We start from the raw sequence: 22,055 nt of genomic DNA on the forward strand, positions 1-22,055 counted from the left end.
ATAAAATACAATACCCTAAAATAACATTTTGAAAGGATTCTTAATTCATTTCGTTGCACCTTAAATTGCATTTTCCTTTTACTTGTAATGGAATATTTTTGCACTACAGTATTACTACTTAAATTATATAAGTAGGCATACTTCTTGCACCAAATGTCCTGTGGTCGACTATGGGATGATACCACAACGTCATTTGCGCTAGCCAGCTAGATGGAAGTTGTTTTTCCCCGACGTTTCAGGCAGTACGTGAAGGCAACATCCTCCTCGTCCCGGGTGGCGTCACAGACGCGATGTGTCATTTCGACGGATATAATGCCGCTCGTCTCCTATGCCGCTACCGAGCCCGTATACCGCCTGTGAACGACCGTTAGTCCGGTTATTCTCGTTCATTCACAGCGCTTCATTCAAATATCGCTCGCTCGGCTTCAAATAAGGACGAGGATGGCTTTCCCAGAGGGCAACATGCCCCTCCTCGCGCTGACTTTGGCGCTGCTCGCCGTCGTCCTCTGCACCGCTCCGGGTAAGATTCTGAATCTCCTGCCAGGCCGCGCGTCGCGAGCTAACGGTTTGACCCTATCGGCTGATCCCCGCAAACGGCTGTTCAGCCGGCGTCGGCCGTTATTGTTCCGGCCGTCGCGAGCGGAGTCGTCCTGCAGCCTTCCGGCGGCCGACGTGATCTCATGCCGCTGACTGTTTTCACGTTTTCTTGTCTTCTCGAGGTTTATTTTGAGGCCTGGACAACTGTTTACTAAACCGCTCACTGTTTGGAGACGACCGTATTCATGCTGGCAGCGAGTTGTTTAGTCCCCAGTGAACTAATGGACGTCTTGCTGGTGTTAAGTTCACGAGTTAATGTCGTTGACCTCCGTTTCGTTTTTTAAAGAATTACTTTACGACAATGTCTTTACAGTTTGGCTCCACATCGCATTTTATATAATACTTATGTAAATATATCAAACTTTCATCAAGGTTATTTTAAATCATAGAGATTCATATTATATTATGTGACTGGCAAACTGGTAATAAGTCATTAGTTTTTAAAACAAAGGACATTATTGCAAACAAATTAAATTATATTAATAATATCAGGTATATCTTTTTAATTATTTCTGTTTTAATTATATATTAGGCACCAAGTTTTCCTACAAAAACATTGACGATGTGTACGACACATATTAACCTACAATAATATCCCACCAATAATTGTATTTGTCTATTTTTGCTTTGAATTGTTATTCAACCAGGTAGAAAGCAAACGGTATGTTTTAGACTTGTCCCATACAGTAGTGTAAACGACCAGGTGATACTAATACTACAGAATAATAGATTTTGTAATATCAAGTGGCAGAATAAGTATTCTCGATGCCAGCTCTCAAAGCTTATCTCAAAGGTCATCATCCCAAATTAGTCCAAACCTTTTGAGCAGCCAGACTTCTATAGATCTTGGCTCAACAATCTACTGCAGACATTCTCTATTGGATCACTTTAATACAGAAGTCCAACCAGAGCATCTCTCTGAAGATAAATGTGTTGTTTAATTTTCAGTGTTCTCCCAGACGTGAAAAAACATATGTAAAATGTACCGGACAATGTCACTTTTGTGATTAGGCTCTAATTTGCGCTGCTTCAAATTTTAATGTTCATGGATGACGTGAAACTACCAGCTCCTCGATTTAGGACCCATTATGTATTTATTCTTATGAAAGACAGTCTGATGTTTCTCTGTCCGTATGTGAGCTTTAGTCTCCCAACTGTAACTTCACAGAGATGTGTTTTTATTTATTTATTTCTGATGGGTTCTCAAATGTGAGAGTTTTTATTATTTAGCCTCATCTTACATCATAGTACATTTTATATTTTGGACTGTATTTTTATTTATTTTTACTGTTAGTAATGTTTTTATAAAAGTTGGTTCATTAAAAATAAATATGAACTAATTGATAATGAGAACAATCCGTAAATCCTGGAATTAATAAATCAACCCCTTTTTTTAATTTCAGACATGCAAGTCCTTTAAATCCTGGCTACTTTACTTGAGCCCTAATCAGTTTTCATCCTCTGCCACAGTGAGCTGTTGAATAATGCGATGTGGCCGCAGAATCTGTAAGTGAACAGTCAAGAATTACACTCGCTTAGAAAAAGTGCGACTAAACAGAAACGGCAGCACGTCGGTCAAACTTGAGAAATTGTCTTTTTTTTTTTTTAAGAGGACACACTGAAGTTTGACCTGCTGCCCTTATGGGTGTCGTTTCGGATCCCCTTTCCCGGTGGCGTCATCCTGCCTCACACTTGGTGTTGTATCTGTCTTGCAGTCGGTGCGAACGAGGACTGCCTGTGGTACGTGGATAAAAACGGCACCTGGCACAACGGCTTCGACTGCCCTCTCATCACGTTCTGCTGTGGGAACTGCCACCGGCGCTACTGCTGCCTGGACGCCTTCAAGATGATCACGGAGAGGGAGCAGAAACGCTGCATGCTCTTCCAGTTCAGGTGGGGAAAGCAACAGCAGGGTTTTGATTGAATTACTTATTTATTCATTCATTTGACACCGGGAGACGATGTTTGTGTTCGCGGGTCCACGACTATCGCTGCAGGATCACATTTCCCTCCTTTTCTGGAGGCAGACGGATTCTTTAAAACCCCACTGGAGGATATTTGTGGCCAGTCTGCACAATCAGATGCGTCCTTAAACATCTATGAACATAAATCCGCACATTGAGATGCGTCCTTAAACATCTATGAACATAAATCCATCAATACAAAGTACACTTTATGCACATTATACTTTCATGTAGTTATGTTGTGGAGTGTAATGTACCTATGTATTTATGTGAGGCTCTGTAAAGATGTGACAACACAATTTATACTGACAAATAAAATAGTGAAAACAGTGTTACAAAACACGAGGCATAGGTTACATCACTGTAATTGATTGTATAAAAAAAGAAAAATAATCCTCCATTCTTAAACAGTCCTGTTCTCATGTCCCACTGGCCGAATTCGACTTAATGACCTTGCTCCGGTCCTCGCAGTGTAATATGTTCTCACTAGTCGTTAGCTATCCCCTGTGAGGGCTCGTGATAATGCTGGACGAAGCAAGCTTGTACCTGAGACTCTGAAACGTGGCGCTTTCCCTCCAAAAGACTGGAAGCCATCCATCTCCATCCAGTAGCGAGCAGACAACCTGCAGCTTATTAAAGCCCAGTGGGAGATCAGATCAGCGGCGGTGGCGGCTGAGCTGAAATGGAGGGCTTTGTTGCTTCAGTGGGCCTATGAGGTGATGGGATCTGGTCGAGAGACAGAGATGTGTGCGTCACTAAATCGGGTGTTTCAGGGTCATTCTGTGTTAATGATTGTGTCTGAACCAAAAGCTTCACGTCGCAGCCGTCTCCACTTTAATCCTCGACCTGTGCTTCGCGAGATGGAGGGGCGACGAGGTGAAACCAAAGTAAGCAAGGAAATGCTTTGTAACTTAAGCCCTCCTTTGTGTCTCCTCTCAGCCCCACCACTTTGGCTGGCATCGCCTCCTCCATCCTCCTGTTTGTGGCGATCATTGCGACCATGGTCTGCTGCTTCATGTGCTCCTGCTGTTACCTTTACCAGAGAAGGCAGCAGAGGGGCCGGACACCGTATGATGGTGAGACCTCTTCTCTTTGTATGTCCATTCTTGTGCAGACAACCATGAGGTGAGAGTTTCCTTCACAGCATTCTGCACCCCACAGCCCAGCATATCCCCATGGCCAGTTACCCAGTGGAGCCCATGTATGATGCTTATGGAAAACCACTGGGACCATCTGAGTATCTACATTATCCAATGGCGCTCCAGTACCCTGGCATGCCGCCCCATTACCCGATGATGCAGCCTGGACATTATCCACCACACCTTATGGATCCCACATACAATCAGGGTAAGAGGAGCATTAGCTATTATGTCCATATTTTGTTGTCACAACAAAAAATAATCAACCTACTTTTGGGAAAGTGAAGTTGCTCTTAATCAGTCTTTCTCCCTTATCCAAGATGCACAAGGAGAAATAATGCCCCTTGTGTTCAACATTTCCATGAGAAATATAATAAAACAAATCATTTATTAAAGTTGCCCAGAGGTTGAGCGCTCTCTAATTTGGACTGCGTCCTCGAGCACCACCAACAGTTAAAAACGGTCAACTTTAATGCATGATGTCTGATATATGATTTTAAAAGGGAGATCGCCATGCTACCAAGAACATAAACCCTTTTATTCTAATGGGTCCTTGTTCTCTCCACTAGTGCTGTCACACATTTTACATTTGAGGCTCCAGGGATGGCAATGTTAGTCACCACTTTAGCCAAGTTTATTTATGTATTACTGTATCATACCCCGAGATCATTCAAGGTGCTTTACAAGAAAGAAAAAAAAAGATAGAAGTAATAAATCAAAGTACAGGCAAGTTTAAAACCAAATTAATAATAGAAATCGCATCAAATTGATTACGTAACTGTGGAGATATCTGTGCTATATAGGCATACACCCCCTTTGTCCATATCTCAACAACTATTTGTAACATTTCTAGAGGAAAGGTGCTGCTGAATTTGGTCATTTTTTGGTAAACAATTCTTAACAAGTCGTATTAATTCATGAACCCCTCTTATTTTTCAGCCCCTCCACCTTACTCCCCGCCTCAGTATCCTGGTCATTGATGAGCTTGTCCACACACGCACGCACACACACACACACGCACACACACACACACGGTGGGAAACAACAGCAGCTGAGAGAAAGGACTGTATCAAAAGGAGAAGGCAGCAACTCTCGCACACACTCAAATAAACGCTACAGCCCAACTAGCGGGAGGCACTTTAAGGTTTTTATCTCGGTTTATATCCAAGGTTGTCCTACTTTTCTGGAGTATTTACGTAAGTCCAATTCTGTTCCGCAACCCGACGCCCGATTGCTCCCGGCGGGTTTCCCAGACGCCGGCCCAAAGTGAGGAAGTATCTGTCTGGCGTCTCGACTCTGTGCTGCCACTTGTGCTCTGGCACACTCACCTCAACGACAGGGTCATTACCTAACAGCAGAGGGGTCAAAAGGCATTTACAAAAAGTTATAATGCACTCCCCCTTTTATTTATTAAAAGGGAAAAATGGTTAACTTCCTCACCTAAATTTGAATACATTGATAACTGCCTTAGGCTACATTACAGGTCACACGCTCTCCACACTCTCCAAATATGATTACATGATGTCTTTATTTCTGTATATGATGGTTTTTTTCCGTAATGTGGTAGAGGCTAAAGTGAAAAGCCAACTGCATGTTTAAATGAGGTGACATCATGGCTCAAAGGCAGTGCCATACTGTCTTCAATTTGCAGATGGCCTAAAGGTTTTATGGTACTCTTAATTTTGTGTAAGAGGCTTTTAATCATCCGTTAGTTTCAACTTTGTCTCTTTTTTTTGTGTGTATCTGACAGGACAAATTTGTTCATGATAGTATATTAGCTGAATCATTCTAATGTAACGTCTAGACGTCCGCATGCTAACCCAGTCCAAGTTATCTGTCCTCTCATCCTTCTTTTCTGGTTTTAAATGAATTATAAATCTTTAGATTACACACATAATGGCAGGTAGGATGTTTTCCAGTGAAAGTCATGTTCAATGTTTATTTTGTGTAACATATCAGGTCAGGGGAGTTGCAGGTCTTGCTGCCTGGTTAAAACAAATTGTCCTGCCTTACCATGATGGAGAGAAAAAAAAGAGATTAACTATTTAAATACTTATTTTGTAAATCTGTTCTTCAGCTGAATATTTTATGATATTGTAACAAGTTCTTTTAAACATAATGTATTGTTATTGTAACATAAGATATGATGTTTTATCATTTTTGGCATCTTTCCATTTGGTATTTATTATTATTATTGAGGTTACCTTTTACTGTGAATGGGTTCTCCCCTTGTGGACTAGCGACAAAGCCAAAAAGCACTGCTGTGGAAAAAATTGTTTTTTTCTTTAAAGTCATAGTTTGACATTTTGGGAAATATATTTCCTATCTATACTGAGAGTTGCACAAGTAAATCGGTACCAACCAGACGGGAGTGTATCAATCTTCTCATCTGGAGTTGCACGATAAGAAAGCAGATCGATGTGTTTCCCATAATGTTAAACTATCCCTTCAATTTTACATTTCCAGATTTGGGCTCCAGTGAGGTCAGGGCCTGTAACCTGGTCAGGTTTAGCATCGTGGACAGCCCTGTGCCCTTTGTAAGATGTATGAACAGTTAGTTGTCTGATGATTATCTTTATTCGGGTGTAGTTTATCTCGTGATTAAAAAACAAACACTTATGCTGATTGATCAGAGAAGTCTGGGCTTTTCCTTGAGACTCACTGCTGTATCTTGTCTCTAAAAAAAGTACTATTACCGCTAGTTTACAGCATAAATAGTTTACAGCATAAATAGTTTCCTCTGGCGTCAATTTGTACAGATTTGTTGAGCCACAGAGAACACTGGACTTTTCTTTGTAAGATGCTTTCATATGTGGTTTGACATAACATTTGCTTAATGATGTTTCTGTTTATTTGTTGTTCTAAACCAACTCCATGAGTGTGTTTAATGGAACGGACTTCAGTTGGCAAAATAACCTGTCTATATATATGGCTTTTTGTCTATTGTCATATGGATATGGGATGACATTGTAATATAAAGTGAGTGAAAAGGGGTTTTATTTCTATTAACATAAAATTTAACTTTGGAATGTAAAAGAAACAACTGTCTGCTGTGTCTTTTTGTTTTCAAGAAATCGAATCATAATACATTTAAATAGGGGGACTATGTGTTTATAATTTTGACCACTAGATGTCCATAATATCCTTCAAACAATTATACATATTTTCATCTTTGGCAGAAGTGATTCATTTTATAATCATCACAAGCAAGATCTAATCCAAATGAAATATGTGCCCCTAAAACACTGTCAACAAATTATCATTTGTCATTTGCATATTAGCATAGTTTGTATCTACATTTTAAGCATTTTATATATTGAAAAATTACAAAGCCCACCTACACACAAGGTAATATACATTTTAATACATTATCTATCTGTTATATTAATTTTTCTTATTCACATTTTTACCCATAATTAATTAATTTAGTTTGAATGATTAATGTGTTTTTTTATTTAATTGTGTTTATTCTTCTTAAATCATCCTAACATCAGGTAATTTTAAACTTTAAATGTGGATACTTTAGTAATGTGTTTTTAATCTAATACATTTGTGATTTCTGCTGCTTGAAATTCTTGAAATAATAGTTGGTGTAATATTATGCACTAGCCTTTTAGTACAGCCTCAGGCCTCAGGACACTCTGTATTTCACTGCATATATTTAATGACCATGTGAATCTCACACATAATTCACCTGTTAACCCTAAATATTGTGTTTTATTGAGCTGCTGTGACAACAAAACTGTATTTTTAACTCACACTGTTTCTCTCAAAATGTTAGGAATGTGTTGACTGAAGACATATGTAAAAAGTTCCTCACTGATGTTCTCACCGTAGCAAAAAAAAAACCTAATGTGAAACTCTAACCAGTAACATCAGATTCATTACTAAAGGAAAAATTAGGAACTGGTCTCCATAAACAAACTGTGTCATAGGAAGTCTGCGTAACTCGGCTCTGGCATCTCTGTAAACTTCAGCCCTTCCCATTACCTTTAAAGGAGTGTGTACCCTGAACTAAATATGGACATGCACTTTCACAGGATTTTAAAGAATGTCCCAGCCTCGCAGTCCACTTTGATGATGCGAGGCTCCTGCAGTTCATCACTGGTACCCCTCACTGCAAGACTGAGAGTCTAGCCTCTTTGCACTAGGATTGATGCCTCTGGTGGCTTTTTGGTGAGCAGGAGGTCACGGGATAGCAGGACGCCAGCTTTGACCTATGGGGATACTTCTCAACATCGGAGAGAGATTACCCAATAATCAGATTTGAAGCATCTCCAAACAAACCAAATTTCTCTCCAGCCTTTTACCCCATATTTTTGCTTTAGCAACCATGTCCAGGAGAAAGGTGAGAGGCCTGACCCGTACGGGCCGCCAGGTCAGCGAAGACCCAGACCTGGACAACCTGCTGTCCACTCTCTCCCCGGAGGAGGTGGAGGAGCTGGAGAAGGACATGATGAAAGTACCAGACATCAAGCCAGAGGACGGGAAGATCCTCGCCCAAGGGGAGAGCCAAGCTGCGCAGCAACCTATAAGCAACAATGTCCGGGACGTTAAACAGGACGGCAGGCGCGAGAGTGACCGTAAAGGGAAGCTCAGCGAGAGGGAACAGTCATTTGAGGTTTGTGAATAAACCCATTACTCTTTTAAGATGTTTGTATTTGAGATATTTGTTAAATCGAAAATGACCCGCTAATTTGGATGAGTTTATCAAATCGAAAAACAATGTTTACATGTATGACTGATAGATTTCAAGCATTCTGGAACATCCACCGTCCCTGAGGAACTCTAATGATAGCCCTCGTGTGCCCGGTTTCATTTGGCCTGAAGTAAAGCACCAACTGGACCCCAAGTCCATCAGATCATAAATAGTTTAGCGTTGGCTTCTATTCCCCTCTGATTCTTTCATGCATTTCACATTCTTAATCCTCCTCACACAAGAGGAGAACCGGCATCAGTGTTCCTTTTATTTCCGATGACATGCTATACAAGAGCTGCTTAGTTGAGTGTCAGGGTGCCAGGTTTCTTGCAGTTTGTATGTTTAAAGCAGAGGCACTTCAGTCGATAGAGCGGAGGCCCTGCGGAGCTTCTTAATCCCGGCCTGATGGAATTCCTTGGTTGATTGCTCCTACGCTCACTGCCTTTTAAGGATACATCTGCCAGGGCCACGGCCCCAGACAGCAAAACAGATGGAGACTCACACATCAAACACTCTGCAAGCTACTCGCTGCAAATATTTAAAAAATAAAAGAAAAAAAGGCTCCTCGTCCTTTTGCTGACTGTCAACACACCCTGCCATATTGTGTCAGGGAGAGTGTGTGTTTACAGTGAGCAGATGGACGAGGAACTGTTTGACAGTAACAGGAATACAGTATTTGTATGGGTTACATCATACTATACATGCCATGCAATATGTACTGTATGTATGTAAGAACAAGTTCTGTATATCCAATATACTATTTTACTTATGCCACAGGTCTTGACAACCTGTGATTTATTTTGGTCTACATCCTTTCTCACACTCCATTTTGGACCTCCTGTTTGGTTTTGATAATAGTATATATATTTAACTGCTTTACTTTCTGACATTGCTCATATTCGTCCTACTGCAGGGTGAGACAAAGAAGGAGAGCCGGAAGCAGGAATATCTGAGGAAAATGGGCCTGAGCCAGGAGGGGAATGACGACGTGACAGCAGGACTACAAAGACAAACTAGTGTCTCAAGTGAAAGAGACACTAAGGTCGACAACAGAAACAGCAAAGGTCCAGAAAGTTTGAAAGAGGAACGAAGTCGGCTTTCGAGTAGATACTCGAAGCAAGAAAGCAGAGAGAGTGACGTGAAGGAGGAGACCAAAGAGAAACACGAGGACAAGATAAGAGACCGAAGAGAAAACAGGGAGAGCACGGGTAGCAAAACAAAGGATATGATTTCAAAGTTACAGGAAAGAAAAGATGATGGCAAAGACAAGAAAGAAGACTGCAGGAGAAGAGATGAGAGCAAAACCAAAGACATTATCTCGAAGCTACGAGAAAAGCACGAGAAGGACACGGGCAAGGAAAAAGAGAGAAGATCTGAGAGTTTCAGGACACAAGGCCTCGTCTCCAAAATGTTGGAAAAGCAGAGCAAAGAAAGCCCGGCCCCGCAGAGTAAAACCGAAGAGAAGAAGCCTCAAGCAGAGGAGGAAAAAGCTGAAGATAAAAACAAGCCCGATGCCAAACTTGAGCGACAGCCATCAGAGAGGGGTGAAGTGCAGGTGAAACACGACAAGGCAGAGAAAAGAACAGATCGAGAGGAGCTGGTTAACCACAGTGACCACGTGAAAGAGAAGGAGAAGAAGATCGGCATGGAGGAGAAAGTAGAGGAGAAAAAGGAAAAAGAGGAGAGTAATGGAAAAGAAACGGAGAAACTTGGCAACTGTGTGGCCAAAAAAAGCCCCAACAGCAAGGCGAAGGAGGAAGAGGAGGAGGACGAAGACTCCAGCATGTTTGATGAGCTGATGGAGCAGGTTCGCAGCAACGACCCCACCCTCACGGAGCTCAATGTCAACAACTCGGAGGTCATCAAGACCAAAACACTCATGGAGTTTGCAGAGGCTTTGCACAAGAACAGCCATGTGAAGAAGTTTGCAATGGCTAACTGCCGGGCAGACGACCATGTGGCTTATGCCATCGCGGGCACGCTACGCAGCAACAAGACCATCACCAGCATCAACGTGGACTCCAACCATCTCACTGGCAAGGGCATCCTGTCTCTGATCCAGGCGCTGCCACACAACTGCACGCTGACCGAGCTTCGCTTTCAAAACCAGCGTCACATCTGTGGCGGGAAGACCGAGATGGAGATGACCAAGATCCTGAAAGAGAACACCACCTTGCTCAAACTGGGCTACCACTTTGAGTTAGCTGGACCCAGAATGACAACGACAAACATACTGAGTCGCAACATGGACCGACAGAGGCAGAAGCGCCTGCTGGAGCAGAAGCAGGCCCAGGCCAACGGGGAGAAGAAGGGGGCACTGGAGGTACCCAAGGTTGGGGCTGGAGGGTCTCTGAGAAACTCGCCCAGAGCTTCCCCTAAACCGTCTCCCATACCGTCCCCTGTGCCATCACCAAAGCTGACTCCTAAAAGAGGAGCTGGAGGTCCGGCTCCACCACCACCTCCGCCTCCTCCTGGGTGTGGACCTCCCCCTCCTCCTCCTCCCATGCTGGATGTAGACTCCCTGAGGAACTCTCTGACCCCGGTGTCGCAGAGGAAACTGGATGGAAAAAGCCCGGGCGGTTGTAAGAACTCAAGAGACCAACTGCTTGACTCGATCAGAGGAAACAATAAGAAACAACTCAATAAGGTATGTAAGATGGGTTTATGGATTGGTTAGCTCCGCCACAATATATCCTCACAGACTTCCATTTTATTTCCCCCCACAGGTGCCGGTGCCAAAGTGGTTGCAGTAGTATTTCCTGTTGGAATATGAAGTGAAAAAAAGAAGAGAGAGGGAGAACAGACATTTCGCCACAGTTTTTTTTATGGTGTTAATCTCCAGATAACCCCGGATGCAGTCGAAGAACTGTGCTGCGGGACGGATGGAGAAGGTGAGACATGAGATGCCCATCGATTGGATGACCAGCACTCACAATGAGTTCTCCCCTCAAACACTGGACCAAAAGGACTCTGTGGAGAATGAGGGATGCAGGTTTCTCTATTAACCGACTGCAAAGAGTGCCATGAGTGTTGTGGTTGTTGTTGTTGTCTTCAGTACATATTGACGCTTTGCTGGTTATTTGCACTAGATAATATGAAGCTGGGAGTGTGCGATAAGCTTATTGACGAGAGATTCAAATAACACTTTAGAAAATTATAATATACAAAAGGTTTTTCAGCGATATAGTGGACATTAATTTGACCATTTATTTATTTGTGGAGAGAGAATCCACCTCATATTTGTAAGTTGTAAATCTGTTCAAACTGGGAATTCTGAAATGGCGTTAATATCAGGGAATTAACAAACATGGCGGCCTGACTTAAAAAAATCTGGGTAAGAAAAAAGAAAAGGTGGGTCACGGTGGTCTTTGATTGTGTGTCTCATTGCCAAATCTCATGACATCTCAGGCAGGATTTGATGGATTGGAAAGCAGCCCAGTGGAATCCTGGTGCATGACGAAAGAATTTTAGCATGGAAAGATTACATAATGCATTTTTATCAGGAAGTGCAAATGGCTGTCCTTCGGTATCTGATGTTATAATTTGTACAGAATCATTGTAGCATGGGTGTTTGAATACCTTACATAACCTAATGTCTTAACCTTAGGGGGATTTATGAAACCATTACTGGCTTATAGCAACCCTCCTGTTGATGTATGCCTTTATGTACTTTTAAGTGAATGTCATTTCAAAAGGAATTTAATGATGATCATAATTCAGAGGGGCACTCATATGTGCACTGTGTAATGAAAGATTACACATGCCTTTCTTACAGAGCCTGTATGTCTTCAATAAAATATTCTGTATGTTTGCAATGAAAAGTCACAAGTGTAATGTTATGCCTTATATAATAAGGATAATATGACCAGTATGTGTAAAGTTAAATACAACTGACATTTATAATATGTTCCAGTATTAGAAATCAAGGTATGTATATGTATTAATATATATAGAAATATACTGTATATTGAATGAGCTTCAGTTGGCTTATAGGGTCTATAAAATCATTCACTCTTAACAATATACTCAAGTATTTCTATTTTCACTGTCACTTCAGGTCTAGCTGTTGCAATGAAGATATGCAAAGTATATACATAGCCATATATAGATATGTATCCATAGTCAACTAACCTGCAGCATACATAATATAAAGGAATCCTGTAATACATGCATGTAAGCCCTGACAGCTAAGTTACTTATATTCATTTGCAGAATCTCTCCATCATTATACACCCATTTACACGCCTGTGCTTCTGCAACCATAAAACCAGACCATTTCTCCACATTACACGTTCAAAGCTGTAGAGAAACGGAATAGGAGCTGTGTAGGGTTGACCCTCCAGCTGGTGAGGCAGCCATCAACCTGAGAACAGCACCACCAGGAGCGGGACAGTTTATGTCTCCATATCCCTGCCTCAGCCTCAACCTCTGGGTCCATGAAATGCCTATATTTGGGCATTTCTCAATGAAAGCTTGCTCTGCAATTCATTCCTTTCTCGTTCCTAATAATGGGCTGCAGGCCAGCGGTCTGCCTCTCGGCTGTAGCTGCTCCCCTGACCAACAGCACTGATCTTAGACGGAGGAGAAAGTGGGGAAGGACTGACAACGGTTAACTGTATAGTTGAGTCTCAGGATGACTGTTCTAAGGGTTCCTAACTGAGCATGGCTGAATAACCTGCTAGAAATCAAATGTGATTTAAAACAAATGAATTGAAGAATATGTAACATGCAAGCACATTGTCAGCTAATATAATAAAGGTTAAAACAATACTATCGAGAATAGCTCATTTCAGAAACATATTTATTATATTATTGGATTATAAATATTGGTCGTCATTTTAATGTTGCAACTGTCAAAGGTTGAGCTATTCTAACTAATTTCTCTACTGTAATCTATACTAATACGTCATTTATACAGTTATTATATTTTGTATTAACAATCTTAATCTGCAAAGTAACCAATGACGAAAGCTTTAAAATCAATGCAACGGAACAGTTTTTAGCTAACATTCCAATAAAATATTGATACAAATTATAACATTTTAAGCTGATTTAATGATGTTAAAATAAACTTGAACTTCTTACCTTTCGAGCTAAATATAATTTTAATTATTAGAGTTAGCTTTGCGTTTACTAGAGTAGGTAAAATGACGCTAGAAAAAGGACCGTAGTTCTGTCCTTCACAATAAGATATCAAGCTTCAAGAATTGCAAAGTATGCAATAAAAGCTCCTTAAGATAAGATAAGATAAGATAAGATAAGATAATCCTTTATTAGTCCCTCAGTGGGGAAATTACAGGATTAGTTAGTTTCCATTTGAGTGTATACCACCACCTGTTGGATAAATTAAATGGAACAGAAACTGTCTCTCTCTTAAATGTATGAGAAGAAATACAAAAATAAATATATAATACAAAATATATTTATACAGAGTTTGTTTAACGTATTATTCCTTTTATAATAACAATTGTGTAACAGAGTAAACATGTATACTATAGAAAATACTCCATCTGCATGTGTAAAACAATAACACACTCAATAGAACAACATACTGTAACAAATCGAATCAGATCAGTCTCAATAATTGCAAATGCACACAGAGAGAGGTAACTGTATACATATACATACACAGACAGAGCCCTGGATTTTCTACAACACGTGGTGTTTGCTGTCAGATCTAAGAGCCAATCAGCTCTCTGATGTGGCGACAGCCAGGCGTTTCCCATCATGCACTGGGCCACGCAGTCGATGGAGAGCTCCTGCAGCGCCTGGCTCTAAAATCGACGGACGCCTCGCTCTCGTGAGAGTATCGTTGACCACGTGTGCATGACGTCAGAGCAAGTCGGACACAAACCCGCATACATTGTGCGCCGTTTGCCGGCGATCGATTCTGCGCAGAACTGGCTCATCTCGAACAAGCCTATTCTCGCACACCGGTCTCACAGACTGTATGCAGAGCCTTGTGGTACATTGTGGTACATTGTTGTACAGTGTCGGCGATGCAGAAAGCCGCCGTATGCTGTGTTGTTAAGAGACTCATGGATGTGTTCATTACGTTCCATGGCCATGTCCGAGTAAATGCAATACAAGTGATATATGGTCATCTCCACATACATGTATATACATATTATCTACTTGTTCTGAAAGAGTTGAGATAGTTTAGATCTCATTGGGTGATGCACATTTAAAGAAATATAGTCGGATTGATTGGGGTGATGAGAACACCAAAAGCAGTGCGAGTAGATTCCATGCAAAGTCAATGCACAGACGAATGGATGCGAATAAAAAGAGGGTTTTCATCCACTTATCTAGACGTAGTCGGTGAAAGTTAGCTTTGGCATTGGAGCTTTAGGGTCAACCATCAGTAAAACAACACTGATTAATAAAACAACTGCTCGAGTAGGCTACGGGATCACCGAAGTCCCAACACATATTCTTTTTCTAATGCTAAATAAAACTCAGGATTACAAAGCAACAAACTAAAATGTGGATTCCCCTTACCAAATAAACAACCTGTTTCCTCAATGTTTACATCTCGCTCAAGCGAACCTGTTTTGTATGCAAGTGGCGCTTTGCCGAAAACACACGAAACGCTCCTTTAAGGATCACGTTGCGTGGTGACGTCACACCGCCGATACGCGTAACGTCAGAGGGAACATCGAAAGAACAAGATGGAGGAGTATGCCAGAGAACCATGGTGAGTCTTAAAACCAAATAAAATAGCCATTTTTACCTTCTGCTTTACCAAGTCCTCTCTGTGTAAGTCTCTGTGATAAGTGTAACCACTTTCAGTGGTTACACTTATCTTCATAGTACAATACGCGGTCCGACACGAAACGGATCTAATCCGGCTAGCGACCTGTCGTTAGCACATATGTTAACTCTACATAGAAACGTAATGGCGCTTTGTGCTAGCATCAGACCGTCGACGTTACATCACGTTGTTAGTGACCTTGTCGGTTTACTGCCTCACATGTCATTACATCTAGCTAGTTCATTGACTCGGGCCACTGAGTGTACGATGATTATTAGTATTACATAGAAGCATTATGATCTACAGCGAAGCTGTCACTATTTTATCAGTGCAGTTGATCACGTAACCAAGTGGCTTTAGTGTATTGCTAAACTAGATTAGCTAGCTAGCTGCCTGCCTGTGTTATCTGTTGGGGGCAAACTATGATTACGCAACAACTGCTGACGGAGACTTGTCCAATGTATCTTGAAACACAGGAACTGAATTTAATCGTATCGATGTTGATGTCTTCATGTTGCCAGGGTTACATATCAGTGACACTAGCAATGTTTAATGTGAGTAGTTTTTGAAAAGAATGAAAATAAACCTTTCTCAATGTACTTTACTTTCCTGACATTTAAGGTTAGAAAGAGCAATGTAATGCTAATCATCTTTAGTTTTCCTGCTTAAGTAGAGATGCCCATAATCTAAAAAAACAGTGAAGATTGATTTCTAAGTTTTTTTCTTGACATGCCGTTTTCATGTAATGTGATCATATTGTATTTTAAATGTCATTGTCCAAATTAAACACTGTCAGTAAACTTTTAGGATAAGCTTTAGTTTATTTGCAAATTAACAATATTAAAGTGCTTGTTCCTCTACACTTACCCTCTGCCTCCAATCCATACTCATGAGGCATATCAAGATTAAACTTGCTGATTTATGAGATCATGATAATGGCACGTGTAAATGCACCTTCATACTCTGCACTGTGCATGACAATGACCTTTGCTAATGGCTGTCCTGTGCTTTTAGCCCCTGGAGGATCGTGGACGACTGTGGGGGAGCCTTCACCATGGGCGCTATTGGAGGAGGAATATTTCAGGCAGTAAAAGGCTTCAGAAATTCACCCTCAGTAAGTTCAGTCATCTAGCTTTTTATTTTATTTTATTTAACCTTTATTTAGCCAGGCGAAACAGATTAAGAACAAATTCTTATTTTCAACTGTGGCCTGACGAGAGGCGAAAACCTCTTGAGGGAAAGGAGAGGAAAATAAATAAATAAATAAAAGTTTTAAAAAGTGCCAAGGAGTGGAGAAAGCAACATGCTAACAGCCTGAGAAACAGCTGCATTCTTCTTTCAGCAAGTCCGTGATCTTGGCTTTAAAGGCCGACTTGGAGACGTAGGAGTGAAGTTGCAAGTATTTTTGTAGTTCATTCCAGGTTGTAGCTGCGGCAACATTAAACGAAGACAAACCAAGTGCAGAGAAACTCTTAGGGACATCCAACAAAATACGGTTAGCAGAGCGAGTGTTGTAAGCAGCAGCTTAACACTGTTCTTAACTCTATTGTCTCAATCAAACACAACAATTATGACCTCCTCATACAGATCATACTACATGCAGCATTTGCAATCGTTTTCCACCTGTTCAGAGCACCACACTGTTTTGTTTCTGTCAGAAGATTATTGACACAGTCAACTCAGAGGATATGCCATTGTTTTAGCAGTGTTGTTTTCTGATAACATGTACATGATTGTAACTGTACTAAATAGTAAAAAAACACTAAAATGTGCATTAAAGTCTAATTTAATTGAAGCACTTTCATTACAGTTTAAAACTTGCTTATTGAGAAGGCATCTTTTTTTCTTTTCTAAACTCTAGTAGTGTGATTTCAGTGACACTACATTTTGGCCTTCATCAAAAATGCAGATATCTTGAACTCGCATGGAATTTCCATTGATCTGTGTATCGTGTTGCCCTCTTGTAGGGAATGAACCACAGAATGAGAGGTAGCATGACTGCCATCAAGACCAGAGCCCCACAACTTGGAGGTAAGGATAACTACTGAATTTAAATATGATCTGCCTGAAAGTGAAAACCCTTGTATCTAGTATCAAATATTCATTAATTCTCCTTTGCAAAAACCAGGGGCTGTTGTCAACTTAGTATGTTATGTTGATCTCTGTTTAAGTCTGCAGTGAACCTGAGTAAATCTTTTTTGGGTTGCAGGAAGCTTTGCAGTATGGGGAGGCCTCTTCTCCATGATTGACTGTGGTTTAGTAAAAGTACGAGGGAAGGAGGATCCCTGGAACTCGATTACGAGTGGGGCCATGACGGGAGCTATCCTTGCTGCAAGAAGTGAGTAAAAGCTTGGGAGAAGCTGGCAATTATGAGTTCAACAGATGGCACATGCATGCAAAAGGCAATCGGTGCTGTTGTACACTGAACACAGTTTAAAACCAAACCTACTTCAAGTTTGCAAAGAGGCATCTGTAAGACTATTCAATGTTTGACAGTAAAGTAAAGAGTAGATATGTTTGCTTTAGGATTTGGTGATATGTTTAAAAAAAAAAAAAGAAGTACAACCAGCCTCTTTTAGCCACATCTGTCTATTGCTTATAATGGAAGTCATTTTCTCATATCTGCCATTTAATCCAATAAACAAACAATCAAAACATGCATGTACCGTAGGCTTTTTTTAAGTAACTGGCAATTCATCAGTACTTGACCCAGAAGTATAGGTGAAATGCTAAGTATTTCTTTGGAGCATGCAGCTTGGGGATTACACATTGCACTTTTTAAAACTGCAGCCATGTATTTGATAAGAAAATCTAATGAAAAATCAACCTATTTTTCTGTCAATATTTTACAGCCTCATTTTGGGAAAGGGGTCGCAACTGAATGTGGTCCTTTTTGGCAAAATTAAAAAAAAATGTTTAATGTTGAAAAATATATTCAGCTTGTTTGCAGTGTTTATACTGAAAATATGAAGATTAATCCCATTCAATAAGAGAGTTATCTAGTATTGAGACTGTGCTGCATGTGAGGTCTTATATGCCCACATTAATTAATTTTGAGCTAAGTTCTAATTAGACCCGACACACTTGTCGTCTACTCGCACAGGTGTTTTCACTTTGTCTGATTAAACCTTTTCTCAGGGGTGATCTGTGAACTTCGCTACTTTTTCATTGTGCCGTTCACGTTGTTGCTCTTACTGGGGACAGGAAAACATGGACTTTGGTGACCTTGGTGTAATTCCCAGCAAGGCTACCACCTAATTTAAATATGAGCACAGTTATGTTGAAACGGATGTTTTTTTCTCTATTTACTAAAATGCTGTGTGGTTAAAACCAACAAAGTTGACGATTAAACAGTGACAGTAACGTTTCAATTACTCTACATCTCATGTGGAAGCTAATGCACTGTGTGTGCGCTTGCGTGTTTAATACATTACGGTTTCCGGTTCCTCTGCAGATGGACCAGTAGCCATGTTCGGCTCTGCAGCTATGGGAGGAATCCTGCTGGCATTGATAGAGGGCGCTGGAATCTTGCTCACTAGATTTGCCTCTTCACAGTTCCCAACTGGTGAGTCATACTTCTCGAATTTAACTTTTGTGTCATTGAATGATTGATGACATGAAGGTCATTGCATAGACGGAGAACACAGTTTAAATGATTTTGTGTACGAAGAAATAGAAACAAATGTAGTTATAAATCGTCCTCCCTTACATCGGCTACTAAAACTCTGTAGTTGTGAAAGATAACCTGCTGTGGCAAAGACAAAGTACCAGCTGTAACTGCACTTTCAACGCTGTTTGCCCTTCACAAGTTTTATTTTTGTTGACAATACTGTGAAGATGCATTAGTCACCTCTCCACCAGCCAGCATGCTTTTCACAAAAAAACAGCATCCAATCCCATTGCAAACTATAACATGGAATATAAATAGCAGGTGTAATATGGGTTTTTATACAGATTGGGTAACATCCTGGTTTTAAGCTTGATCATCTGATATTTTCAGTTGAATTAGTGTTTGTTAAAATGTTTTATCAGACAATGTGTCATAGATGTTTACTAAATCAGAGAACATCTTTTTTCAAGTGACATTTTTCAGCTGACAACGATGACGTTCCTTTCTGTTATGCAAGACATTTCGACAGGTCATAGCAGAAAAAGCACAGGTGTAATAAACATACAAAATTACTTCTTTCTATTTCTGACACACAACAAAACTATTTGCACTGCGCTTAAGTCAAATGTCAGTTTAGTAAAAAAGGTTTGATTCCAATCATTTACATTTTAATAGGATATTGTTTTTGCAGTTAGTATATACAAGTCTATATATATATATATATATATATATATATATATATACTATATATATATATATATATATATATATATATAATATATATATATACACATACACACACACTACTATTACTGTGCTGCCTTTCACGATTACTATACTCTATTTTCTAAATGGTTTTATGCAGTAATTGATTTCTCCATTAACTGTGAAATCATTAGTTGTGCTCCTCAACATACTAAAATATGCTTATAATTGGTATGTCCTATGGCATTGGGGCACAGCTCAGATGTTAATGTTGTTATATTTAAGGATATTGCCCTCTTAGTTAACTGCCAAGAACTGTTCTCATTCTCAAGTTTACTTTTTCTTTCTCTCAGGGCCCCAGTTTGCTGAGGAACCGGCCCCTGCTCCCATGCCCACCCCTTCCTTTGGAGACTACAGACAATACCAGTGAGAGGACTCCCTCACTTCTTATCCACTAGGCCTTTTTGAATTCCTTGCTGAAAGTTACAAAGAAGAAATGGAGACGTAAAATACCACACATCAGTGAATAGCAGCTGCACCCAACTTTGTGGACCGTGTCAGAGAAGTGAAGGACAGAGTACATCTTCATTTTCCTTCTTTCAAGAGCCATGTACAGATCTGCCTTGTGCCATTCTCCGCCTTGTCATGTGCATCTGTTTCCCATAACATGGGTTAAATACAAACACGTGGTGAGACTGGGGACGAGGTGTGTTTTTCCTGTTTTGTTCATCCACATTATGTACTGCATGTAGCCCAACATGTGGGAGCTCCAGGCCGACGAGCTTCGACACAATGTTGAATCGAACAAAAACGGGTCACACAAGGACCAAATGAATTATTAGTATGTTATACTTCTGTGTGTATATACAGTAAAGGCTTCTTACTTCTCACTTAAAGTTCCAGTCCCCTCAAATATGTCACCTGCTTGTGCTGGCCACTTTCATTTGGCTGCAATTTTTTTATTTAATTTTAATCAGTTATGAAGGCAAACCGGTCACTATGCTAATCCTGGGATAAGGGGATTTGTTTTAAATTGAGTTATTTATTTTAGATAATAGATGGTTTTACCAGAGGGTTGTATTTTATGTTACAGTGCTTTTACATCCAACACAAAGGTTTGGGAAATGTCGGTAATAAGAAAGGATGGCCGAGGAAGTACAACTGAATGGAGAAACTCAAGCAAGGGATTGATGCATACTGTATGACAACTGTATGATAGATTATAGTATGGTAAAATAAATAAATACGTTGTTACCTGTGTTTGGTGTAATTATAAATACAGTTATGCCATTGGTTCTCTTCTGGCTCATGAGAAGTCTAGATAATGAACGTCAAACTTTACAAGTGTTAAGTGCTTTTGCTGCAGTCCCCCATGGTCCATGCAGCATGGGCAGGACTGCTCACTCACCACTAGAGGGCAGTCCTTGCAAACACATTCAGGCCTGTACTGCTCTTTGCTTAGCCAAATGTGTGGAACTGGCTCTTTTAGGAGTTTACAAAAACCACATAAGGGAGCACTTTCCTCTCACATTCTTGCATGTTTGTGTCACTCACACACCTGTTACCTGTTTGAAGCCCCCTGTGTGGTGAAGGACACGAAGCATGAGGTAATGGGGAAAGGAAGATTATTGTAACTTTACGTCACCAGCTTGATATGTGAGGTCAGGGATCCAAGAAAGAGATGTACTCTTGAGACTTAAGCCAAGCATAAGGCACAACAACAAATATTAATAAACAAACAAGATCGGACTCCAAATCATTACCATCTTGAGTTTTAGTCAGAACACATAAATCCAGAACAATTGAGAATATATACAATACTTTGTACATGACACCTTAGATATTAACTGTTTTAGGGTCATTTTTAAATGATGGATTTTAGCTTTAAGTAATTGTTTGATCTATATAGTGTCAGAAAAAGCGCACACCCTAGGGCATATCTTACCAATTAATATCATCTTGATATTGTTTTGTCAAACCAACTCACTAAAATCCCCCAAAATATTCAGTATGTTGTCCGAGAAGAGTTCGAGGACCAGAAGATTTACAAATTGTTTTAAGAACTGAAGAATCTTTGGCCTTTTCACCTAAAAAAAGAAGCAGCATTTAAACAATTTGATCAGTCAATTTCAGGTTTCACACATACACACCGTTTCAACGTTTATTGGTTATTGGTTGGGCAATATATACATATATCAAATTAAAACTATTTTACCATTTACCAAAACATTTTGGAAATGGTCAAATAGTGTGTCTGAAACCAGAAATAGAAAAAAAATGCGTATGACTTGTGACTTCACTTGGTACTTCACTTGCCCCAAAGTATTACACTAATTTGATATATGTATTGTGCCCAACCAATAACCAATAAACGTTGAAACGGTGTGTATGTGTGAAACCTGAAATTGACTAGAAAGTTGCTCGTGACTTGTGACTTGCCCTTGATTTTGACTTGGGACAAAAATACTTTCAACAGTTCTCATGGAGTTTGTCGTCTTAAACATCATGGGCAATGCAATAAGGATTTGGTGATATCACTTTACACACAAAAATACGCCATCAGTTAGTATTTCAAAAGGAGGGGGAG

The 22,055-nt window shown here is 40.3% G+C and overlaps 3 protein-coding genes across 4 annotated transcripts; all 3 read left to right on the forward strand.

Moving 5' to 3' along the window:
* Positions 1-237: 237 nt before the first annotated feature.
* shisa4 (shisa family member 4) lies at positions 238-6,329 on the forward strand. 2 transcript variants are annotated; one of them, XM_034532377.1, is made up of 6 exons: positions 414-520; positions 2,001-2,103; positions 2,313-2,490; positions 3,501-3,637; positions 3,723-3,908; positions 4,640-6,329. In XM_034532377.1, the coding sequence occupies exons 2-6, from the start codon at positions 2,082-2,084 to the stop codon at positions 4,678-4,680; spliced, it is 564 nt and encodes a 187-aa protein (XP_034388268.1). In that variant the 5' UTR covers positions 414-520; positions 2,001-2,081; the 3' UTR covers positions 4,681-6,329. The 2 variants fall into 2 exon arrangements, with proteins under 2 accessions (XP_034388267.1, XP_034388268.1); XM_034532376.1 differs by lacking the exon at positions 2,001-2,103 and having other exon boundaries at positions 238-520.
* A 1,479-nt stretch (positions 6,330-7,808) lies between these two features.
* Positions 7,809-12,310, forward strand: lmod1b (leiomodin 1b (smooth muscle)). The gene is made up of 3 exons (XM_034532375.1): positions 7,809-8,321; positions 9,313-11,046; positions 11,126-12,310. The coding sequence occupies exons 1-3, from the start codon at positions 8,034-8,036 to the stop codon at positions 11,150-11,152; spliced, it is 2,049 nt and encodes a 682-aa protein (XP_034388266.1). The 5' UTR covers positions 7,809-8,033; the 3' UTR covers positions 11,153-12,310.
* A 2,676-nt stretch (positions 12,311-14,986) lies between these two features.
* On the forward strand, positions 14,987-20,722 carry timm17a (translocase of inner mitochondrial membrane 17 homolog A (yeast)). The gene is made up of 6 exons (XM_034532378.1): positions 14,987-15,096; positions 16,168-16,267; positions 17,121-17,184; positions 17,363-17,491; positions 18,608-18,718; positions 19,822-20,722. The coding sequence occupies exons 1-6, from the start codon at positions 15,071-15,073 to the stop codon at positions 19,896-19,898; spliced, it is 507 nt and encodes a 168-aa protein (XP_034388269.1). The 5' UTR covers positions 14,987-15,070; the 3' UTR covers positions 19,899-20,722.
* Positions 20,723-22,055: the final 1,333 nt, after the last annotated feature.

The sequence above is a fragment of the Cyclopterus lumpus genome, chromosome 5 (genome assembly GCF_009769545.1).
Source record: "Cyclopterus lumpus isolate fCycLum1 chromosome 5, fCycLum1.pri, whole genome shotgun sequence".
NCBI lineage: Eukaryota > Metazoa > Chordata > Actinopteri > Perciformes > Cyclopteridae > Cyclopterus > Cyclopterus lumpus.